This window comes from Uloborus diversus, chromosome 5, assembly GCF_026930045.1.
Source record: "Uloborus diversus isolate 005 chromosome 5, Udiv.v.3.1, whole genome shotgun sequence".
NCBI classification, from domain to species: Eukaryota; Metazoa; Arthropoda; class Arachnida; order Araneae; family Uloboridae; genus Uloborus; species Uloborus diversus.
In genome coordinates, this window is record NC_072735.1 from 47,435,796 (window position 1) to 47,461,623 (window position 25,828).

Sequence of the window (25,828 nt, forward strand, 5' to 3'; positions counted from 1 at the left end):
CGCTGAAAGTATTCTTCTATCTGAGTCACAAAAGTAGCAAGCCTTAGATATTTTTTGGGCATATTAAACAAGATAACTTACTAAAACCAATTTTATTTCATTTTACAATTCAAAGTACTTTTCTTGGGGAATTGCTAATAAGTAGAAGGTTAGTAAATTTGCTGATGAAACTAGCTGTGATGCAACTAAGAGCTTCATATTAAATGAGAAAAAGAATAACATGGTTTGCACTCTGTAATTGATTTACTTAGGGGCTACCCACAAATGATGTCACGCTTTGAGTGGGATCTAGGAAATTGTGACAGCTCATGACAAGGGAGAAAGAAGGGGTACCAAAAAAAATGACAACATGCATTTTTTATACGATTATGATTAAGAAAAATAGCGTGACATGTGACAAAGGAAAAGAGGGTATGGTGAAGTGTGACAGTTTCTGATAGAGGAGAGGAACGAGTCAAAAGTATTGAAAAACTGTGACATCATATATGAACAGTCCCGTAGCTAGCTGAAACAAACTTTTTAGGAAATCACAATTACACAAGTTTTATCCGGCATCAGCGGAAAATGTTCCCGCTCCATGATAAACACTGAAGCTGTTAATAGGTGTTAAATTATTAATTGCTGATCTAACATAAACTAGTTGTTGACTACATACAATCAAACCTTTGTGCGGTAGATAGGGACCGCATAAAAATCCCTCTAATCTACACGAGTCGCAGGTGAATTCCAGGAAAAAGGAGACATGACAGTTGAATTTTAAAAATTAATTTTCTGTCAGTTGCCATGTACCATTCTCTTCGAAATAAATCAGTTTCTTGAATCTTAACTTTTTTTCCCCGAATAGTTTGATGACCTTTAGAAAATAGGGTGCAAAACCAAGTTTTCTCTTTATGTTTCTACGGAGCAAAAAATATCTTTTTTGTCACATATTGTAACTTTCAATAAACTTGTTATCAGCATATAATATTTAGGTTAACTTTTATCTTTTGAATGTCGAGTTAAACTTTTTGGTAAGTAATTTAAAATTCTTTTTTTTTTCAACCATGAAATAGGTCCATTACTAAGGTGACAATTGATGTCCTTCCGTTACCAAAATACTACATCTCAGTTAGTTCACCAAGAACCTATTGGGCAGAGAAACTAATGTTTTTTTATGCAAAGCTGAATTACTTCTGTTGGCAATGAGGAATAGTTAGAATTATAATATAGATTTAATTTTTCTGGTTTTTAATGGTAACGGACGGACAAAAAAATACGGTAACGGAGGAATATTTAACTATAAGCTGGTACAGGCTAAAATTTTAGAATGCTAGTACAAAACAAACTATTATATAAAGTTAGTAGTCACATTTAAAACATATATGAGTAATATTTGTATGAAAATTATGTGTGCTTTTATTTAAAAATTTAACTTTTATTTAAATTTATTAAAAACTGTTTCGTGATTTTGTTTATTATATTGTACGTGATGAAAATCATTTAAATTACACTTAAAAACTCCTAAGCATGTGAAAATCATTTTGTATAACATTTTTGTGATATGACAAGCCAATTCAAGCAGGGGTATTTGGAGGAAACAGTTCCCGATCTTGGGGGATCATGTTACGTATGGGCCCTCCGTTGCTCTTGGACGGAGTGATAGAAACTTTTGTGTACAGCACGAATAAAACAATCGTGATGAACAAAACCGAAAGAGTAGTAGTGTCAATCGACTTGATCGTAAAAGAGAACTATGAACTAATCAACCTCAAGGAGAACCTGATGTGATCGCTCCGAAAACTGCTTGGTCCATTTCATAAATACAGCTGTGATTGTGATTCAAATTCATTTACACAAAATCACGTGAAAATCGTTTAGTTATTCTCAGCGATATGGGTGCAGCTTCCTTTCCAGACAATGTCATACTATCACAATTCGAAAGAAATTCAGGTTGGCACAAATTTTAATTCTGTCTCATTTTGAGTTACTCTTTGACTTGAATTCTATTCTGACAACATTACAACAATGAAAATACAAAACCGTATGACTCATAGATTTAAATGCTTTTATTTTATTTTATTCATTTTTTCTTTTTTATTTAGGTTGTAAACATGCTGCTGCAATTTGGAATAAAAAGTTCGAGGTACTATGAACAGTAAGTATTAATGTATTATGTGAAAGTGCAGTCACAGGCACTAGCTTGGTAAAAAACAAAGTAATGAGATAATGGCCGAAAAGATGGCGCCACTATTTGCTTCAATTACGAAGGACCTTACTTTCCTTGCCAAACTTGAATTACAGTTTTAAATTCATAAGCTTTCCACATAATTTCTGCTTTTCGTGAAATTTGAGTATCTTAGTCGCTCGAACAATAAGTCATTAAAAACCGATTGTAATTCATTGATGTCACTCTCATTTGATGATGCATTAAGAGATGTATATTCACTATGAAAACATCTTGCACTCGATATTTTATTTTTTGATGAAATCGTTATGGCCTTGAAACCAATCCTAATGGATAAGTCACAAGTCTTCCATGCCATGCATCCGGGTTGTTGATTGGTATAGCACTTTCAATCATATCCTATTTGCTAGAATCCCTTTATACAAGGAATAAGTTCTTGACGTATTAAATTTTGTTTTCGTTTTTTCTTCTTTTTCTCCTCAATAATTTCTATCAAATTTCCGATTTCTGTTTGAAGACATCCTATATAAATTTCAACCAGACAACAGTATGTTTATAATAAAATTTACTTACTGATTTTAAATAGGAAATCCGTTTTAACCATGCTTCCCAACATTTGAAACAAAAGCTAAAATGGTTGCCACCGGTTATAGGGCGACTAAAGTAAAAAAAAAAAAGAAGGAGGAAAATGGCGAAAAAAAAAGTGAGAAATTGCTTGTCAATACGATTGCCACATTGAAAAAACGATTTAAAGGCCTTAAAAAAGAGTACAACAAGCATTTAGCTATCAAAATACGTGCAACGACAGTTGCCACACATAAAAACAGTTAAAAAAAGGTAAATTAATTTGAATTCTGAAATTTGTAATTCAAATTATGTGTTTCACAATCACAAGTTGCGAGAGGATCCTACTCATTGGAGTTTCTCGAAACGCTCCTGTCCCCTAAAGCCTGCCCCTCCTCCTGGGCGGTTACATGTGTATAGTTGTGTATGTGTGTAAACCTGTGTGTATGCAATGCACGTAGGCGTGTGTGTATGTGTATGAGCGTGCGTGTGTGTTGGACATGGAGGCCACCGACCAAAAGAAGTAGATTCCGGGTGACAGTGCTCAGGACTGGAGGAGCAGCGCCTGAGGATTAAGGTGGGCGGGAGTGCTGCAGAGGGAGGCGGGGGGAATAAAATCATAGGAACATCAAAACCGTCAAATGAGAACAATAAGCAATCGTGATTGCTCAATAAGCAAACCGATTTCCTTGGCAATCACCTCTTTCGTCAGTCTAGTGCCCTCGAAACCGGTCTTCCTATTAGGGATGTGCAGATAAATATAGTAATCGGTCTTTAGTAATCGGCAATGGGTAATAATCGACCATTTTGCCGATTATCCATAATCGGTCATATTTGGGCGCTTAATCGGTGAGGAAAATATTAATTTGATATTTTTTAGTAATTTTTAAAATTTTAAGTATTTTTGAACAAGAAACCGACATGGATAAATTTATTAACAAAAAATGAATGTAGTTTTCTGCTGAAGTAGCATGAAAGTGCTGCTTTACATAAAGACGAAAAATGTCAAAATTTGCGTAAAACTGAATGAAAATTGCAGTTTGCTCTCACTGCTGACGTTCATGTAACACAAAAAGAGGAATTGAGTCCGAGTACCGTTAAATTGTATTACAAAAACATGAGTGTTTCAGAATTACCAAGAGTTGCTAGCATTGCAACTCTTACTGGTTTATACACAAGGGGGAATCAGAAAGTAAGTTTCCCTTGGCGACTCTGGTGTATGAAAGTCAAACAATAAAAAGACATATGAAAGATGCGACACAACTTTATTTGTCTACATCAGCACGCTGAGATATTTGTCATACCATTTGCTAAGCTTCAAATGTGGAAGAATAAAATTATGTTTCATTTTTAATGTCTCATTCTGTTTTTTCAATACGCAACTCTGATCATCGGGGGGGAAACGTTGTTATTGACTGCACCTCGTATATTTCCTTCATTTTATCCCATTATTTCACTCACAATTTGGTTTTTAAAAATTTCTTGCTTTTTTTCTCTTTTGTTTCAAAAACTGATGATTAAAGCAACATTATTTTTCAAAATTTAATTTTTCTCTTTTGAATAAATATGCGCATTTTTCAGCGTTGCAACTTTCTTCCTATGTCAATACTTTTCTCTACGCCGTACTTTTAGCTCAGTGCTTTAAGATTCCCTTATAATTTTCATAAAGAATAAAAGTTTTGGATAAAGTGGTTACTAATGACAAAAAAGTTGCTACAAAGTTAAAAGCTTCTGATTTACACTATACAAACAACTAACTAAATACATTTTGAATTCTGAGATCTGGTTAACATGATGTATTTTTATTAATACAATACTATGAAACTTTGCTTAAATAAACTCAATGCATTTTTCAAATGTTATTTTGAAAAACAAAAGGTAATGGACAAATTGTAGTAATAAAAATCTTCATAATCATTAATCGGTCCGTACGATTAATCAGCCGATTATCGTCAGCGGTAATCGGTAATTAGCCAACTCGCTTATCAGGGATTTCCTACCTTCCTATTTTAACTATATTTATATTCGCGTATTTTAACACTTTCAATGCAGAATATTTATTTTATTATGTAATTGTAAAATATTTTCCATCAAAATCAAGTGTTGGAATATTAGAAGTAAATTATTTAAAATTTATTTCTTACATCAATAAATGTATTTGTGATTATTCGTTTCAACATAAGAAAAATTATATGTTTCTCACCACTTTGAGTAAAAAAAGTGACCAGTATTTTAAAAAGTCTACTAAAGAAACTGTCATAATACTATAGTGTTCGAATTAATTGGGATAAAGATATTTTTTGGGAGACTTTCACCTTTGCTGCTAGCAAACTCCAGTGGTTTCCTTTAAGTAATTCTGTTTGTCTTAATGTGATCTTGATGTCAATTTTGACTGATTAAAACTGGCCTAGATGAGAAATTGGAAATATTGAAAAATTCTTTAGTTTGTTTTTGTGAGAGGAGAAAGTAACAGTTTCCATTCTTTCATTAAAGTGTACAAAATAGGAGTACAACACCTAGACAATTAGAGGGGGGACAACGCCAAAGATAATCGAACTTCACAAGCACAAATCCATGGTGGTAAAAAAAATATTTCCTGTGGTTGGTATTGGAAAATCGAACTTTTGACAAACTCTGACTTTCTCTTCTGACCAACAGGGACAGGCATTCGCTGCAGGCTCGAGAAATAAATATCAATATCAATAGGCAATAAATAGACCTCATAATGTATTGGCTAGTTCTTGTAGGTTAACAATGCTATTTCAGAGTAGGAACTGACCATATTTTGAAGTTTTTTTTCTTTTCTTCACATTGGCCCTTTCTTTGAGGATTAAATGATTCAGTTAAATGCATTTCTTCAGACGCCCGGAGAAACTCGATTTTCTAATGCCAACCATGGAAGGAGTAGTATTATTTACAGTTATAGATGCATAACTGTTAAGTACGATTATTTCTAGCGTACTAAAGTGAACGAATGCAAAATGTTACTTTCTCTGCTCACAAACAATCTGAGGAATTGTTCAATATCCATAATTTCACATCCAAACCAATTCTTACCAGTCAAAACTGACGTTCAGATAGCATTAAGACAGATACAACAGCTTATTGGGACCTGCTGGAGCCAGCTGACAATCAACTTGAAAGTCCGCAAAATATAATATCTTTTTCTCAATTAATTTGAACACTATGGTTACTCAATCGACTAAAGACTTTACCCAGTCTTGCCCTTAAAAAAATTCATTGTGTTCACAACAATTAACATATTTTGTTCCATTTTTTAAAATTTTTAATGTTTTCAAATTTGTCAGATCTATAAAATTCATTTCTCAACACACTTCCTATTACTCATGTCAACTTAGAACATATTGTTAGATTTCTCACTCTTCTTTATGTGATATTGAAAGAAGACTCATCCTTTATAAAAATACAAACGTTTTATTTACAAATGACGTATTTACAGTCTACAGTTGCTAAAAATACTTAGAAGTTGGACAATCTCGTGAAAACATTGTAATCGATGCGGATACATGCTTTTGATTACTTACGAAGAAACACTATAACAAAAAAATAAGCACTGCTTGCACATCGAATTCAGCAAAGTAGAACAGCAGCCTGTAACTGACTACAAGTTAAATTATACATGTAACTTACTTAAGCAGATGTATATTTAAACTTTCATACGAAAATACAAGAAACTTCCTGTAAAACCAATAGTTACAAGCATGGGCGTAGCCAGACGGGCGGGGAAGGGCGATTGCCCTTCTTAGAAAAGAACATATTCCCACGCTGCTACGCTGCTCCCACCACAACCAAATTTTTGTCACCAAAGATAATTTAAAAATGCATTTTTAGGACTTCAATTTTGAAAAAATCTGGAGAGAGCCGCATAACTGTTCTTTTTCCTTCATCTGATCAAAAATAGCATTGGGAAGGAGGGGGCTTAAATTTAAGTCAGGGTCTGGAATTGGAGGGGAGCAATGGTGCGTAATAATATAGTGGGCAACTAAAAACCACTATCTTATTACGCATTTGCTTTCCCCTCCCTAATAGGAATCTTAGCTACGCCCATATTTACGAGTATCTATTAGGATAGCAAAATGTGTTTAGATCTATAAGGTTGAAAGTAAAAATATAAACGTAACGTTTATTAACAAAACATGAAACAATATCGCTCTCACTACTGTATAAAACAAAACAAGACACCTTACGTTTTCGCCGATTTGAATTAAGAATTGAAATATATTTTTACCAGCATTTTAATCACTTAGGTGTCAAAGTACTGATGCATGTTCAAATGGTAAGATTTCGTTCGCAATGAATTTTGAAGTAGTATTTTTGATGATCTTAGATCCGTAGAAAGATGTTTCATCGTCTCTAAAAAAGCAACTTTCAAATTTAGCGCTAGAGATTTGTTAGTTGCATATCAGCAGCATTTTTTTCTTTGCAGTTCGACTTGACATCTGGTTCATTTTCATCATCATCATAAAAATCACGAAGTTGATGTTGGTAAATGTAAATACCGAAGAACCAGAGCATTGCTACAGTCTGAAAAACAGCTGATAACCCGTGCATTAAATAGTTAAATTTATCTACGTCGTAGAACCAACAATTTCCTGTGGTACCACAACTTTTTTCCCAAATTAAGCAGGCCCAATCCAATAGAGCTCCAGAAATAACAGGTTGCGGAATAAAACCTGAAACGAAAAGATCGCAACCATTGAAAGTTTTCTTACTGTACAAGTGAGGCAGTGAGAAGCAAAGGGACTTTTTTTTAGTTTCAAGTGAAACACTTTTAAAGTTCGGATCTTAGGTAGGCTTTCATTGAATGTTTGTTTCTAAATCATGCTGTATAGCAGCACCCACTACAGCTACTAGTATCATCTCTTGTCCTAAAACAGAGTGTAACTTTCATTTTTCTCAGCCCTGAATGAATTTTATTTTATTTATTTATTTATTATTTTTTTTTCAACTCGACCACGCGCGGATATATGCCTAAGAACGTATAAGCACCTGAAATATCCATTTTGACGATCCCCGAATTAAATACAACGAGTTTTCTCGTGACGTCTGTATATACCTATGTATGTGCGTATGTACGTATGTGTGTATGTGCGGATGTATGTCGCATAACTCAAGAACGGTATGTCCTAGAAAGTTGAAATTTTGTACGTAGACTCCTAGCGGGGTCTAGTTGTGCACCTCCCCTTTTGATCGCATTCGAATGTTCCAAAGGGGTCTTTTACACCTTTATGGGGGGAAATCATGGTTAATTTCAATGCAAACTCAAATAGTGTTATAATTTGGAAAACACTTGGTGATCTATCGCCAAGCTTTTGATGGCCAAGTTTTTTCACCAACTTGGTGACAAATTTGGCGGGTTTTTTTTTATCTGGTTTTATTTTGTCTACTATTGGCGATATTTAGAGAGTTCGCCATTGAATCGCATTAAAATGTCCAATATTGGGAAAATTAATTTGTATAAAACGTTTTTTTTTCTTCAGTTCACAACAAACTTGGGGTAAAAATATTTAAAGTTTATTTGTTTACTCCAAGGCACTATTATCATTAAATTGGCGTAAAAGGAAGTCATGTGATGCACACATCAGCTCGTTTTACTTATTTTTACCAAAAAGGAAGTATTGTATTCGTGAAAAAAATTTCACTCAAAAATCGGCCTTAATTTTCATTTTGCTCGCTCCCGAATGAATATTGAGGGTTTTTTTTTTTTAATTACTTATCTTGTTTCTATTTGGCCACTATTTGTAATATTTAGAGAGTTAACCATTGAATCACATTAAAATTGCCAATATTGGGAAAATTAATCTTTAAGAAATATTTTTTTTTTCCTTCGGTTCGCAACAAACATAAGGTGAAAATATTTCAAGTGTTTCTTTGCTTACTCCAAGTCCAAGGCGCTTTTTTCATTAAATTAGTGTAAAAGGAAGTCATTTGATGCACACAGCAGCTCGTTTTGAACCTTTTTCCGCTTTAATCAACTGCTGCTGAAAGCATTCTTCTATCTGAGTCACAAAAGTCGTCTCTAAAAAAGCAACTTTCAAATTTAGCGCTAGAGATTTGTTAGTTGCATATCAGCAGCATTTTTTTCTTTGCAGTTCGACTTGACATCTGGTTCATTTTCATCATCATCATAAAAATCACGAAGTTGATGTTGGTAAATGTAAATACCGAAGAACCAGAGCATTGCTACAGTCTGAAAAACAGCTGATAACCCGTGCATTAAATAGTTAAATTTATCTACGTCGTAGAACCAACAATTTCCTGTGGTACCACAACTTTTTTCCCAAATTAAGCAGGCCGAATCCAATAGAGCTCCAGAAATAACAGGTTGCGGAATAAAACCTGAAACGAAAAGATCGCAACCATTGAAAGTTTTCTTACTGTACAAGTGAGGCAGTGAGAAGCAAAGGGACTTTTTTTTAGTTTCAAGTGAAACACTTTTAAAGTTCGGATCTTAGGTAGGCTTTCATTGAATGTTTGTTTCTAAATCATGCTGTATAGCAGCACCCACTACAGCTACTAGTATCATCTCTTGTCCTAAAACAGAGTGTAGTTGATTATCTTGAAATTTGTTATGCGGTTGTTTCCTTCAGTCAAAAGTATTACTTTTAGTCACTGAAATGGATAGAATGAGTAAAAAAAATAACATGGATCCAGAAAATACTTTCATTTTCCCAACAGTTATTTTTTAATTATTTTTTTAAAATGTCCGATTTTGAAAACAAGGCGTGGTCTTTATGACGTCACAAGTGATGCAATTTGGCGCATCTTCCTTTCGCGTTTCCACGTTATGATAATCAAGAAGCGAATTTAATATTGCGTTCTACGCTTGCTATCAACCATATCGTTGCCAATACAGGTGAGTAAAGATACGAATTAAATATTTTTCTCCATGAAAATGACAACACTGAATTTCATTTTATCATTTGTGATGTCACACGACAGAAACGTAAACAATGAAAGCGCACCGATTTAAGTAATTTTTTAAAAGTATTAAATTTGAACAAATTATTTAAAAAATGGCCAGACCCTATACTTTTTAAGCATGCTCTTTCAGAAAAAAATACTTTTAAAATTTTGGAATCGACCCCACTGTGGCATTACTGTGCTTCTCACTGCCTCAAATACTCTTAAAATCAGAAAAGTTTTTATAAATAAATTACTGCGTATAGTAAAGCATTCTACTTTTTATTGTAAAACTTTTTGTTTTGTAAACAAAATTTGTCATTCTTTTAAGTAGATGCGAGTCAGGAAGAATGGGACAGCGCAGCATTTATGTAGAAATGAAGTGTAAAAATATTTACTTCTTGCTAGTCCTGTAGAAATGGTAGGTCCTCCTACAATTTGTACTCATTATCTCCAAATTAATAATTGTGACACTTACATCCCTGCGTTTTTCACTGTCTCTAATATTCTTAAAATAAGAAAGGTTTTTATGAATAGAACTTTTGCCTACAGTGAAACATTTTATTTTTATTTGTAAAGCTTTTATTTTTGTAAACATTATTTGTCCTTTTCTGAAGTAGATGAGAGTCGGAAAGAATAGGACAGCGCAGCATTTATGTAGAAATGAAGTGTGAACATACAGGTAGTTATCAAAATAATGGAAACAGAGATAAGTGTGGTATTGGGAATCGCTACTCTGCCGTAAATGTTCTGTTAATAAAGGTTCCTTCTAACTGTAATAACTCACACTGGTGAACCCAGATGGTGATTGAGTACGGTGGTCACTTTTGCTGCTATTGTGCGTTTTTTAGACATTACAATCCGCTTCATTGCCCATCGGTTTCTTTCACTGAGCTTCTTTTTCCATCTACTATTTTGCTTTGTCGAGCTTGTCTTACCGTGCTGTGCGTATGATGTCATGACTTTAGATAGTGTACCTCTGGAAACGTCAAAAAGTTGAGATGTTTCAATTACACTTGCTACAGCTAGACGTGCTCCAACAATTTGGCCTCTTTCAAAATTTAAGAGGTCCGAGATTTCACGTGATTGGATAAAATTCAGGACTTCCAGAACTTCAATTGAGTCACCATATACTACCTGAATATGTACATTGCTACTTATAAAAAACCAAACATCTAGTTTTATTCTTTATTACTTAGGAAGTAAAGTCAAAAATGTCACTTTTATTCACAGGTGTTTTCATTATTTTTGATAACTAACTGTATATACTTCTTGCTTGTCCTATAGAGGTAACAGTTTCAGACTCTGACTTCAATATCTAATGGACAAGCTAGAAATGATTTTTGCAAAAGTCGTATCTGCAGCTGAGTTCAAAATAAGAAATTCTCGCTTAAAGTTCCAAGCATTCGATTCAGATTCAAATTTTCAGTTTTCTTGGAAAAATATTTCGTTTCGACAAATGACCATAAAATGTTGAACTTCGGTGAAATACGTAACAAAGAACCACCTGGTGACCGTAACTCAATTTTTATAAAAAGTGCAGATGCGGCTTTTGTGCTTTGCACGACAGTATAGACATACCATAAATCATTTTTAAAGATAAATTACGGAAAAATATACAAACTCAATGGAATCAAGTTGAAGATATAAATGTGTAGGCAAAAGTAAGTAATGCAGGTAGTTGACTCTGATAAGAAGAGATTAAGAGACACAGATAAAATAATTTATCAAAGTTATGACATTTTTTCTCCCTCAGATTAGAAATAAACCGGAACATAATCAGATAGACTGAAATCAGTGCCGTTACCAGACTTTTGTTTCAGGAAGAAATTTACCAAACATATTTCTCTAGAAATCTTATATGATCAATACAATTTTATCTCATTTACATTCTCTATTGGTTTTTTGTATACAAGGGTAATGTTAATAAAGGGTTACTGCTTTAAGGGTATTAACATCAGCAAATGTTAAAAATGACAGACCTATTAAATGAGGGAAAGAAATTTGAGGAGTATATTACAAAACTTACATAACTTCTCTCTCACTCCCGCTAAATATTTGATTTCTTCAACAACTTAAAAGTATAGATGCGTGTACTCGTATGCGTGCATTCGAAATAGTGCTTCTCAAATACATATTTTTTGACAGTTGGGCAGTTTTGCATTTGGATGACCAGTTCTTCGTATGTAGCTTACAAGCCATGGATTGAGCATTGTTGGTGTAGATTTTTTTAAGTTTTTTAATTAATTATCCACTTAGATCAACCTTTCACGTAAATAAAGGGAGTATCTCCATTTACCCCGTAGGCTGTTATGTAAAAGGAAAAACGATTTCATTTGACAGCAATTAGTCATAAGATCACACTTTCCATACACCGCTACTTTCAAACAGTTGCCTTGGAAACACTAAGCAAAATTGCATGTTTTAATTCATCCATAAGAATGGGAAGGATCTAAAGTTGAAACATTGAAATTATGTTTCCTTCCATTCCAATCGACCCTACACAGCAGACAAGTTAAATTGAGAAATGACTTAAAAATAAAAGAAGTGCATAAGAACGATTGTTATGCTTCATATTTGTTGTATTCCATCGTAAAAAATTAAGAGAAAACTACCTTTTTACGAGTAATTATTTTTCTCTCAATCAAGATAAGCTTTTATGATGCTTTCCTTTTAATGCCTTAAATTTAAAACACTGAAAGTATTGGTTAATTACTTGACCTTAAACGGTTCTTAAAAATAAATATTGGCTTAGCATTTTCAGTGGCAAAACATATTTTTTAAAAGCAGTTTGGAGTAAATTACTTGAAAGTTAAAATGGAAATTTAAAGGAATTTCATTACGCAGAAGAACAGGTTTTAATTACAGAATTTTAGCATGAACTCACCAAAAAGGCAGAGTAGCATTTCAAATGTGCCCACGCAAACGCTTTTGTCCTCTGGAGCAATAGATCTGTTGAATAATTTGCAAAATTATATCACTAAATGACGATGAATTTTATTTAACAAATAAATGAGGAAGTGAGAAGCAAAGGGATGAAGGTGAACGTTTTTAAGTTTTTAGTAAAACGCTTTTAAATATGATTCAGGCTTTCATTGATTTTTTCCCCTCTAAATCATGCTGTACAGTAGCACCTACCAGAGTTACTAGTACTAAATCTTGCCCCAAGACAGAGGAGAGGTTCACCTACCATTTGTGCTGGTTGTCACCAAATTTTTAATTTTGGAACTTACATTCCTTTTCTTCTCACTGCCTCAAATGTACTTTCTATGAAAAATTGCTGCATTAATACTCACCATGCATTTGCTTTTCGATTAGTATAATTAAAATCATGTAACTCCTGTTTACAATTTGAGTGAAGTGAAATGCATTCTGAAGCCCAGTGGCTCAATGGTTGGCGCTTCGCGCTTCAACGCTGCAGGCCCGGATTCTATCCCTGGGTCGGGCAGGGCCGACTCAGTCATTCACCCCTTCGTGCTTGGGAACTAAACCCTGGGGGTTCCACGCCCAGCTGACCACCTAACCGGAACGTCTGCCCAGCATCCCAGAGTCCTTGTCCAGGATGACTGAAATGGGCACAGTAGACCTTGGTTCCCAAGGGCTGTCGTGTCACTGGGTTTGGTTTCGTTTGAAATGCATTCTGTAAAACGATAACTTTTTTTTTATGAAAAACGTTCTTTGTTTTTGGAGTGCTACGTAATTAAACGACGTAACCATACTACTGCCCTAGTTTGTTTGTTTTTTCTATAGAGGGAGACGGGTTCTGAATACTCCTGGGGTCAAGTATCGATCTCAAAATGAGAACTTATCCCAGCGTTTCTTAATTTATTTGATAATCATTTTTACTGTCTTCATTTTCGCGGAACATCAGGACTTTCTTTCGGCAAATTAAATGTAAAATTCTATAAGCGGTTTACTGGCAATAAAAATGAAAATTATGTAACACAAACGTTCCTGAAATAACTTGAAACAACTCATTCAAACCAAAACATTTCAAATTTTCAAGTGTAAACTTTAATGAAACTTAGAGGTATTTGCTTTAGTATCTCAGATATGATTAACGTTAGGTTTCATGTATGAAAGTTGTATTTCACATCAGGTCTAGAATAAAACTTGCTGCGGTACTTACTTTTTGTCGATACGAATTTAAGAACTCAGATATTTGAATCTGATCTGAAATCTCCATAAGATATTTGAATTCAAATATCTTATGAAGGCTAATGGCAAATGAGGCCGCTACGCCAGAAATCGTTTTTGTAAAAGTCTCGTATTCTTGTACTGACATAGTCGAAGATGGAGCACTGATAATTAAATCCTCATTTTATTTTGATAGTTTCTGTGCTTTATTTTCGGAAAATACTATTTAAAAACTTCATTTACATCTTATTTTCATTGTTTTATTTATTTATTTATTTTGTGTATGTGTGTGTGAGTGTGTAATTGATTGGAATTTAAAATTGCAAGCATAATGGGACCCTTAGTTTCCACGGAACATAATTTAAGAAATACTGGTTTAACCAATGAAGCTATGAAAACAAGCATAAATGTGTTTTATAGGGGAAAAAACACATATAATTTGTTATGATAAGCAGTGCAAGCATTTTTTTTTTTTTTTTGGTACTTGAAAAAAAAACCTGAATTCTTCTCTTTCTTTGTGGCAACGGCCTAAACTCAGAGAAACAGCGCATGCAAATCTGGCAAAGTTTATTTAAAAGTCTCCAGCTGAGTTGGCTAGCTCGCGGTATCTGGATTGATGTGTTGTGTAAATGTTATATTATTCCGAGATGGAACTGATTAATTTATATTTATTTCTTTTAATGGTAATGTTACAATAAATGTTCGCTTTATGCAATTTACAATAAATGTTCGCTTTTAACAACTGGATTACCCGTCTCTACAGATATATGACCTTTAACTTGACAATGATTTCTTTTTTCAGACGAAAAGTAATGTTAAATATTTTAAATTGAAATTTCGGATGTCCATAAAAAAATTGCTTTATTCCTGATAAATTGAAATATTTCATGTGTCTATAACGCTGATGGTATTCAAAATTGATTTTTTGTTTCCGCTGTCTTCCCGTTACTGTACAAATAGATTGTTTGCATCTTCTTTATTACTTATCTTTCAATTAACTCTTACACTTACATAATACCTAATAGTTTTTACATTTTAAATTTCAAACTCATTCGAAAATTGCTCAGGAAATAAAAGTTATTTTCCTAATAATATTTTCATTTTAATAAGATTTTTCGGATCATTTTGCTCATTTGCTTACAAAATGAGAGCGTTAAAAAAAAAGATTTCAAGAAATTTCGCACATGTGTTAATTAGACATGATATAATATGCTAGTCCGCTTTCATAACTGCTTTAATAAATGGTCAGTCATTCCCTTGCTTACAGTAATAATAACATCATCATACATCATTCAGAGGTGAAATTGTACATAGACCATCAGAATATTAAGTATAGTTTCAAAATGTTTATGAATGAGTAAGATTTCAAAATTGTTTAAAATAAAGTAATACGAATACCGTAACATTTTCTTATTTGCGGTAGAAATTTAAATCATCAATATTTTACTTACCTCAATAGTATCATTGTGTATGCAACTTTAAAGAAATGAATTATTATTTGGAGTATGGGCAATAAAGTTACGTATAGCAAAGTTTGAGACCAGCATCCTTCCACAAAACAGTATCCTTCTGTTACGAAACCTCCTGCTTCAAAAGTAGAGTCAATAACACACGTGCAGTTTGTATACACCTACGAAACATATAATTGCAGTTGTACTTAATAAAGATTTTAGTTCAAATTTTTCTTCAAAAAAAAAAATACTAACATGAAAATAAAAGTTTACAACGTGCTTTGAAATGTTTTAATGTGTGAAAAGTTCTAGTTCTAAAATTTTCAGAAAATGCATTTAGAAATTTATTAATTTTTACATCAATGCTTAAGAACAATACTATTGTCCATAATGGGGTTGCGTATTTGCTTTTAACCATTTACTGATTGAGACTGGAATCAGAAAGCAAAAATATTTAGCAGCAACATTTATTTTAGGATGTTCCAGATGCAGAATTTTGCTCTCAAAAGGTTACCACCATAATATAATGTAAATATTGTACGGGGTTCTCAGAATTGAAAAGTTTTTGTCAACAATTGATGAAAATGTTTTTTACGTCATTGCGCTGAAGTTCAAAAACGCCAAGAGGGGTTATACAGCAACTTTACCTAGGCTTCTTATCATTTACTGATCGACTGTAATTCCCAAAGAATGGTATTTTCGCAAAAGGGTTATGCTATTACCAATTTAGAGTTTTAACTCAAAGTTTCGCTCCATATAGAGGCATCTGGACTATTACTGAGTGAATTGCACGAGGAGTTAAATTAGCCTTAGAGTAGATGTTCTCAAAGTGATTCACTTGAACCCCAGCGGTCTTTGCTGATCTCCAAGGGGTCCATATGAGTGACGGAAAATTTGGGATGTATGAGATGCAAATAAAGTTCCACGAGCCTGGATCCAATTTAAGCAAGTTATTACAAAGATTTAGGACTTATCGCATGAGTACTAGAGTTTACATGGCAGAAAAATAAATTCCGCCAAAATAAGTTTTAACATGTTGTTCCAAATTTTGGGAGAATGAATCCCCCCCCCACTTCCTGTTTCTGCATTTTTTTTTGGGGGGGGGGGTCTGCTTATTTTTTTCAAACATAGCCGAACATTTCCATACGTTCTACTTTCTTTTGATAATTTTATAACACCTTGGCGAAACTTTAATATCTGCTTTGAAACGATTGAATGTAGGTATTAAACTGTCTTACAAATCTTGAAACCAGCCCTAGGCAGGTGGTCCGCGCAAAAACAGAAAAGATCGGCAAGGGGTGCATGGGATTTAAAAAAAGTTTGTGAAACCCTGCTTAGAATATCCAAGCCAATCAAGTACACAAAGGATCTCTTCAGCATTTCGCATAAACATTCTACATATACTAAAGCGATTTTATGAGCCCTCTCGCAAGGGATTAAGAGGCAACGCCATATTACTATGCCACTCTGCTTGCAGAGCAATAATATTCTACTTGCAGTTTTGTGAAATTGAATTTTTTCATAAAATGTTATTAAAAGTTCAAAATGTCTCTCATGTATGTATACGCTTGCTAGACGTCCGGTTTTCAGACAAAATCCCGGTGTCCTTCCCGGTCAGCTTCATTCAGGTCCCGGTGAAAGATAACTTTGATTACATGACCAAAAACTTCTAATAATAATTACCTGTGAAAGATTATTTAAAAAAATTACTTTGTCATTCGTAACAATGACATGTAAACTTATATCGAATTACCCTGCAAAGGTTTCTACAACAAGATTAAAACCAAAAAAGCCTTTCTGAAAAGAATCCTAGACAATCAAAAGTAGATGCAAATATTGTTCAAAACTTTATTCATTATTCAAAGTATTTCTTCTTACTTCAGTTACTTATAAATAATAACGTGAAATAAATAAGATCTTGAAATTTAGCAGCTTGTGTCATTTATTACTACCCCTGGTTTAAGTCCATAATTAGTAGCCATTTTTTCTAAACATTGATCGTGAACTACAATTTAAAAAGCTCTAAAATTCAGCCAAGAAAATTGTGTATACCCTTTTAAATGCCAGTGACACAGGAGGGGGGACAATTCCGATGTCCTGTTGGAACATTTCTGAAATCGGGCCAGCCCACTTTTAAACCAAGTTACGAAGCTTAGAATATATGAACAGATAAACCCTGTGTCGTTTCAGGCCTCGTCTTTGATCACTGCTGAACTCATTCTTTTGCGTATCACTCCTTTATGCTATCTTAATGATTTCTTTTTTTTTTTTTAATTTTTGTAAGTGTATAAATGCATTTTTATTTTAAATTTTTAAGCACTTTTCTGAGTACTCTTGAACTTACACTCTCCAATTGTTATTTCATTTCAATAGAATTGAATCTTTTATTTCAAAAACCAGTCAAGTGACAAGCTCTAAAATAACGAAAAAGCATGCTTACCTTCGTATTAATTTTTTTCTATTAGTGTTACAATGTTTTAAACCAAAAAGGATACATATTTAAGTATATTTCTTTCAATAAACAATATTGTAATTGTCATTGAATAAGTTAATAAGGTGATATTAATGTTTTCCTGAAATTAGCAATTTTGTCGTTTGACTGGTTTTTGAAATGAACGATTCAATTGTTCTGATGACTGCATTGTCTTTTGAATTAGACTGATGTCTTGAAGACGTTAATTTCCTTCTTTTTTAACAATATTCTTTCTTTTCTTTAATTTAAAATGACCGTGAAATAACACTTAAGAAATTATATCTTTCGTAACTTTCATTTCAGACAACTGCTTTTACTGCCATTAAATAAAGATCATAATAGAAAAGACAGGATCTCTTGCAAAACGGACCTTCAGCTTTTTTTTTTTCATTCAATCTTCTAACATTGTTCTTCGTTGCTTCACAAAAATCAAAATGTATTTGAAAGCTAAGAACTTTTTTTTCAGCTTCTTTTCTAATTACGTACAACTAAGAACGACCACAAAATAGTTATCAATCTTTTAAACTCAGATATTCGGATATGTACTTTCTACAATTTTCAACTTATTCATCTTATTTGCTAACTATAAAGTAACTCTTAAATAGTTCAAAGAGTTTCTAAATATTTTAAACTGAGATAAAATGCATTATTTCCTTCTTTATTTAAGTTCACAAGTTAAATGGATATAGTGGGATCTTAAAAATTGATCGTTAGTTGGGTGGGTGCGTAGGGGAACATAGTCCTTATGAATACTCGATTCCTTATACAGTAAACTCTCGATTATCCGCTAGTGGATTATCCGCGGGACGGATATCCGCGAGTTAATTAACAATCAGGAACATGAATTTTCGCAGGAAAAAGCAAATACCAATGGCAGTTTTTTGTCGAAAAATAGTAAATTTAAACTGAGTTGTTTTTGAAATACGACGCCAGCAATTGGGCGGTAACTTACTGAAAAAAAATCAGTTGTTTTTGTTTCATTTATTCTTTTATTTTTTGTTATTTCTTCGTAGTACATGCACTTTTTCTTTGTTGATGTTAAATTCTGTTGTGCAAAAATACAATAATTTTTACTGTACTGTGTACATTTTCACTGTTTTAAGTAAATATCAGGGGTGTCCACAGGGGAGATTATGGCCCAAGTTGCGTCATCAAAATGGGGGGGGGGAGATTTTTTAATTTTTTTTCTTTTGATTTATTTATTGATTTATTTTTATTTTAAATTATTTGTCTCATTTCATTTTGTTGATATTTTTTTTTTCATTTATTTATTTAATTTAGCACAGAACTTTTCTAATAAAATAATAATAATAAAATAGCTATAAATAAATAAGTATATGAATAAAAAAATATTTAAAAAAGTAAATAAAATATAAAAAAAGCTAAAAATTAAAAAAAATTCAAAAAAAGTAAAAAAAAAAGAGAGAGCAAAAAAAAAATGAAAAAGTTGAAGAAAATTTTGTGGGAATTTTCGCCATTTAACTTGGGGGGGGGGCACCCCTGGAAAGTATAATGAATCAATACAGCTAAGGTTTTGAGGAAGTACAATATTTGTTCCTCATTTTAACCTTTTTAGTGGCTTATCCGTTATTTTTACTATCCGCGCCATTTGTGCCTCCCAATTCCACGAATAATCGGGAGTTAACTGAAAAAACATATTTATAGTATTTCATTGATCCATTGACTTAAATTACACAATGTAGTAAAATATTTCAGAAACCTTCTTTGGAATAAAATTTTCCCCTGGTAGTAATTCAGAAATGATAATATACGTTCATGCTAGTTCAAGGTAGGCAAAATGTAACCTTTAAAGTAGCAGGTGAACCAGGAGATTGTGCCATTAAATGCCAACCAGCTACGAAGCCTATAAAGTAACAAAGCACGCTAATTGTTTTGATATAGTTTTCATATGACCATCATCCGCAACACGAAAGAATAATAACCGTCTTCGCTAACTCATTTTAAGATCCTTGGAAGAGTAAATCGGACTCCATCTCATAATCATTAAAAACGATTTTATCTATTTCGAGTGTATTGAAGTAGTTAATTTTCTTTTCACGTTATATAGTAATAATTTTCAGCAAAGTTAACCCTACTTCTTAGCTTTTTATTCATTCATTTCGCTTCATTTCTTCTTTTACGTTAAACTCACCAAAAAGCCAAAATAAATTTTGCTTAAAAATAAGTTTTTTGTTAGTTGACAAAAATACAGCAACTATAATAAAATTAATTACTTAAAATTGCTCATTAGGTTAGAGCTGAAAGCATCAAGTTCAGCTACGAAAGCCTTTAAAGTAGCAAAGCACGCTAATCGTTTGCATATAGTTTTCATCTGACCATCATTCGTTACATGAAAGAATAATAATCGTCTCTTCGAACTCAATTTAAGATCTTTGGAAGAATAAATAGGATTCCACCTCAAAATCTTTAAAAACGATTCAATTCATTTTGAGTGTATTGAAGTAGTTAATTTTATTTTTACCTGATATCTAAATAATTTTCAAGCAATAATATCCCTACTTTGTTTTTCATTCATTTATTTTGTTTCATTTCTTCTTTTACGTTAAACTCACCTAAAAAGACCAAATAAATTTTGCTTAAAAATAAGTATTTTATTTGTTGACAAAAGTAGCTGCTATAATAAATTAATTAATAACTCAAAATTGCACATTAGGTTAGTGATGAAAGCGTCATGTTCTAATATTAGCAGTAAAGTTAAAACTTATTAGTTAGAACCAATTTAAATATTCAGTTAGTTACCGCCCACAGCCAGGGCTAAGGCAAAAATACATGAAATACACCGCCAGCTCAGTCAATTCCAGCCGAGGACTGCAGTTTCGTGCTTATTTTCACTCATTAGCCCGGCATAGGAGTGACTGAGCTGGAGGTGGAAAACCTCCTAAGGAAGCCAAGAGTGCCAAACAAACTGGTAGCTAATACAGAATTAGCACTGATCAGATGAGAGACTGCAACAATGGTTCGGTTCAACTCGAATATTGAAGGCAAGTTACACCTGCCTTGCCTTCAATATTCTGTATTAGCTATCATTGTTTGGCACTCTTGGCTTCCTTAAGAGGTTTTCCACCTCCAGCTCAGTCACTCCTATGACGGGCTAATAAGCACGAAACTGCAGTTCTCGGCTGGAATTGACTGAGCTGGCGGTGTATTTCAATTTCAATAGATTTCCTCCAGTAGTCATTTGAAGGCTGATAACTTTTCTTAACGTCATACTCGATAAGAATTTAATCTCAGCTCGTATTAACTGCACTTTGACCATGTGTTCGGTATGATATCTGATCTTACCTTTATCTGTGCAATATGAATCATTTTTTACGACGTTTGATAAGTAGAGTAAACATGAAAACCGTACATTTCTTATCGTATGATATAAAAAAGCAGTTAAACTCTACGTTTCATACTACTACTGAAACCAGCATGAAAAGAAAACTTAAATGTTTTCTAAGAATAATTAATAAAAATTATTGCTATAACAGCACATATGTACATTTTTTTTTTTTTTTTTTGCAAATTTGAGGCTTAGAGTTATTACATTTTTTGATGAAATATAATCATTTTTTGTTGTACTTTTCAATGAAAAAAGAAAAATTTTTTCAAATGTTCGCTACTATTTTCAATCAGTTAAAACTATTTTGCGATTTTAATCTTGCAATAAAATGAGCAATTTTTCAACCCTGAAGACCATCGAGGGTAAATTCTGTGTAGTATTCACGTTTTGGGGTGGAAACCTTTCTTGACTGACCTTTTTATTGTCTTGGTCAATAAATGATTCTTTACATCCAGCAAAACACGGAGAAAAGTAAGTTGTCTTGCCATCCGGCCCACAAACTGGAGTGAAAGATTTAAGAGAACAGTTGCAGTTCCGGTTGCACTCGTTTTCTAAAACCAGTCTAAAATTTACAAATAAAAAAAGTTTTTAGAGGAATAACTGTAATAATTTTTAATTAAAATATAACACACTACAAACTAAAATCGTGTTAAAATAACAATTGAAATTTCATAAGTAAGATATGTCACTATGTAGCACACTCAAGCGTGAATGGCAATTGCGTGTTTAATTTGAATAATTTTGATTTTAAAGTTTAAAAACAGAAAAAGTACAGAAACGAGTCCCACACATGATAACATTGCAAAGCTTAAGCATCGATCACGATGGTTTTTATTTATTTATTCATTTATTTATTTCTTTTTAGAAACTTATTTACCTTTCGGTTATTTAAATATAGCGTCTCATGTATGGTTATTATCACTCCAAAAGCAACTGAAGTTAATTTGAACGAAATTTTTCTGATTGTTAGTTTTCATTTACATAATTCGAAAGCAGATTACGTTTTATGAAAATAATGAATACAGAATTTAAAAAAAACTTAAATCGTCAATAAAGTACAAAAAAGACCTAAATGAGGATAGCAAGAAAACACCACTATAAATGTTTTTTGCCAACTTGAGCTTTACTTACATTTTATAATCCTTAGATTTATGTATTGTAGCACCAATATATTTGTCGTAATTTTTGTCATAAGTATCTTTTTGGAACATCTTAATATTGACTTTTTTTTAGACTTTCGCAATGGATTCATATTTGAAGGATTAGAACACACGAGTTTAAAGAAAAGGATAAAATAGCTTATAGTAGAATCCATGTCAATTCAGCAAGGGCTGTAACATGATGGTCTCGAATTTCTTTGAATTTAACATGTGTAAAAATTCAAAAAAAATTAAGAAATACGATTTTTTTTCTCCCAAAAAAATTTGTATGCCAAGACACAGGCCGCCAAAGATGGTGGTCCTGTCATGATTTCTCACTTGAGATTTTCGACGAAATCTTTAAAGTACATTATCTCAGGAACGGTAGAACAAAAAAAAAAAAAAAACATTTTTATATAATGTTTTTAATTTTTCTCAAATATTTCAATTTCAAAAATTTTCATTTTTTTACAATTTATTAGTACCACTGAGCACTACGTTCTCTGAAAAGGAGAGCTTCCACTTTTGCGTTTAACAGATTTCAGCGGTATTTGAGAAAATGAGGGTTTTTAAGGAACTTTTTACGTAATCGCAGATCTGAAAATTCAAAGAAAAAAAAATCGCAACAAGTAGCCAGAAAACACTTTTAATGAAGTTATATAGCGAAATTTTCATTTTGAGTCTCTACTTCATCCAGGAGTTTTATTTTTTGTGAAAACTAGAACGCGGTTTCCAGCCGATTCACTGAAAAGCTCTCCTTTTCAGGGAACGTAGTGATTAATGGTAATAAACTGTAAAAAAATGAAAATGTTTGAAATTGACATATTTGAGAAAAATCAAAAACACTATTTTTAAAACTTTTTTTTTTTCAAATAACAGTGGAAAAAAAATTAAAGCACATATTTCAAAAAGTTGCATATGTTTTTAAACGAAAAAAAATCCTTTTAAATAAAACAAACCACAACAAAATATGTTCTACCGTTCCTGAGATAATGTATAGTCGAATCCCGACTTCCGCGAGGGATGCGTTCCAAGACTCCTCGCGTAAGTCGAAATTTCGCGTTGTAGAAAAATATATGCATACAAAATTTTGAAAGCATACCAAATACTTTTAGACACTTATAAACACCCCTCAAACTGCTCTAAAGCATTCCTTAACCATACACTATAGTTTCTTGCATAAAGAATTGAACTTTTACTGTATTTAAAAAATAATATAACTGTTCTTCAACATGAAATACTTTAAGATGCACAAAATGAATGACCAACAGGAATGAAAGATATAAAATAAATTAACACTGTACGCACAGCATGGAGTAAAATTAAAATGATGCACTGTACTAGTACTGTACAGTAGATACAGTAATAATATTTAAGAGTTAAAAAATGAAGATATTGATGATTTATGCTCCATGATCAGATCGTTATTCTTATCTAATACTTTTAATACGGTTGCTTCCCCTTTTCTTTTAAAACGTTTCAATTTGTGGTAACATCTCCTTTTCCTGATCTCTTTATTAATCCACAATGCAGAAGCAGCTTCCATTTTCATAATATTTACTTTGCTAGACTGCTCTGCAAGCTTCAATATTGAAACTAAGTTCTAAACTTTTACGGATATCTTTTTGTTTTGACTTTTCATTGTACGTATGGAAAATTCAGCCTACATATTGCCGCACTACGGTCGACGTTTAGTTGTTGTTCATGCATATCGAGAATCTTAGCCTTTTTTAAATTTTTTATCAGGAACTTTCTTTTTCTTCCCATCTTCACAAACTTTAAAAGAAGGCGACACTAAGGTGCCATTATATTTCATCAACTTTCATATTTAGAATGAAAAAAAAAAAAAGAAACGAAAGATGCTGAGTGGTTATTTGATGCACTAGACTAGTTTGGTGTGGGAACTCTGGCTGTCAATGATGCTTAAAGATATATAATAAAATTCACAAATTCAATATTTAGCAGCTAATAACGAAGCTGATACTTCCTTCCAAAAAAGTTTCTATTGTGGGCAAAAAATTCAGGTTTTCTCTAAAAATCCGTCACTTGTGAAAAATTCGCGTTATAGCCATTTCACGTAATTCGAATCGCGTTGTAGCGGGAGTCGACTGTATTTTAAAGATTTTGACGAAAATCCCAAGTGAGAAATCATGACAGGACCGCCATCTTTGGACGGCCTGTATCTCAGCATGGGAATTTTTTTGGGCAAAACAAAAAAAAAAGCGTTTCTTAATTTTTTTTTATGAATTTTAACATAAATGTTAAATTCAAAAAAAAAAAAAAATCGAGACCATCATGTTACAGCCTTTGTTGAATTGACATGAATTCTACCTTATGCAATTCATTTAGTTTAATGCTTGTAAAAAAATCCCTTTTTACTGGCTAAGGTAACTTTAAAAGGGTGCCTAAAACTTTTTTTTTTTTTTGAGCAATCACGGTTGTTTATTGTCCTCACTTGACCGTCCTTGACGTTGTGGTTCCTTTTTCAGTTTGTACCAGGCACACCTGCACCACCGCCCACCGGCCTCTGCAGGCGGCGCGGCTGCTCCGGTCCTGAGCTATCCGCTTCTCCTGGTCGGAGGCGTCCATGTCCTACACACACGCACGCTCACACACACGACTTCACACACATACCTACGTGCATACACACAGGTCTACGCACACAAACAAGCGTACACACTTACACTCACAACTATGTACACGTAACCGCCCAGGAGGAGAGGCAGGCTTGGGGGGACAGGAGCGGTTTCTAGAAACAATAACTCCAATGAGTAGGGTCTCGTCGCAGTTCGTGATTGCGAAAAACATAATTTGAGTTCAAAATTTCAAAATTCAAATTAATTTTCTTTCTTTCTTTTTTTTTTTCTTTTTTTTAAGTAATTCATAACATTTTTCCATAACGCCAAACAATAAGTTGTGATTTCATGAATCCCTTAGTTGAAGATCAAGATGATTTTTTAACTAGTTATAACTACTCAGAGTTTTACACAATGTCGAAAGACAGTGTTAATAGCACAACTGTTTTCTGACGTGAAAAAATAATAGTCCACCGTGGGCCATTCTGGCTAGAATGGCCCTACTTTGCTCTAAATATTTCAGAAACACATTGTTAGAACCATGGACCATAGATCCGCAAAATAAATGCGTTATTATTGTAGCTATATTATAAACATCTATTTAAATAACGCGATTAAAAAAGAGTGATTCTTATTTTGACAGTCATTAAAGCGAAAGTTTATGATCTATTTACCCTTCAGCGTTATATCCATTATTTGATAAGTCAATTTTTTCACATCGTGGTATTATGAGTAGAAGGCAACCTGCACAAGAAATGAACTCCAAGGCTATTATTCCAATAATAATTGTCTTGACTTTTGGTCGAAACTTCCAGATAAACACACCACCAGTCACTTGAGAAAGTATCACAGCTATAAGTCCTGGAGGACCTAAAGGGCGATTTTATTTATGCATTTTTTTCCATTCCTTTTATAAATATTAATAAACACAAGTGAAAATTCATCAGAAGTATAATTATTCCGGATAACTTTGAGTCATTCCGTTTAATTTTGCCCCACTTCGAATTTCATATTATATTTTTCTTCAAGAAAGACCATGTACTGTACCCTTCCG

The 25,828-nt window shown here is 32.9% G+C and overlaps 1 protein-coding gene across 1 annotated transcript in view; it reads right to left on the reverse strand.

The window, feature by feature from the left end:
* Positions 1 to 8,795: 8,795 nt before the first annotated feature.
* Positions 8,796 to 25,828, reverse strand: part of LOC129222903 (solute carrier organic anion transporter family member 74D-like) — a 36,660-nt gene continuing 19,627 nt past the window's right edge. The window contains exons 5-9 of the mRNA XM_054857464.1: positions 25,449 to 25,644; positions 21,474 to 21,621; positions 15,241 to 15,419; positions 12,540 to 12,604; positions 8,796 to 9,088 (exon numbers count right to left, since the gene is read on the reverse strand). Coding sequence (XP_054713439.1) covers positions 8,796 to 9,088; positions 12,540 to 12,604; positions 15,241 to 15,419; positions 21,474 to 21,621; positions 25,449 to 25,644 — 881 coding nt within the window. The remainder of the gene's footprint in view (positions 9,089 to 12,539; positions 12,605 to 15,240; positions 15,420 to 21,473; positions 21,622 to 25,448; positions 25,645 to 25,828) is intronic.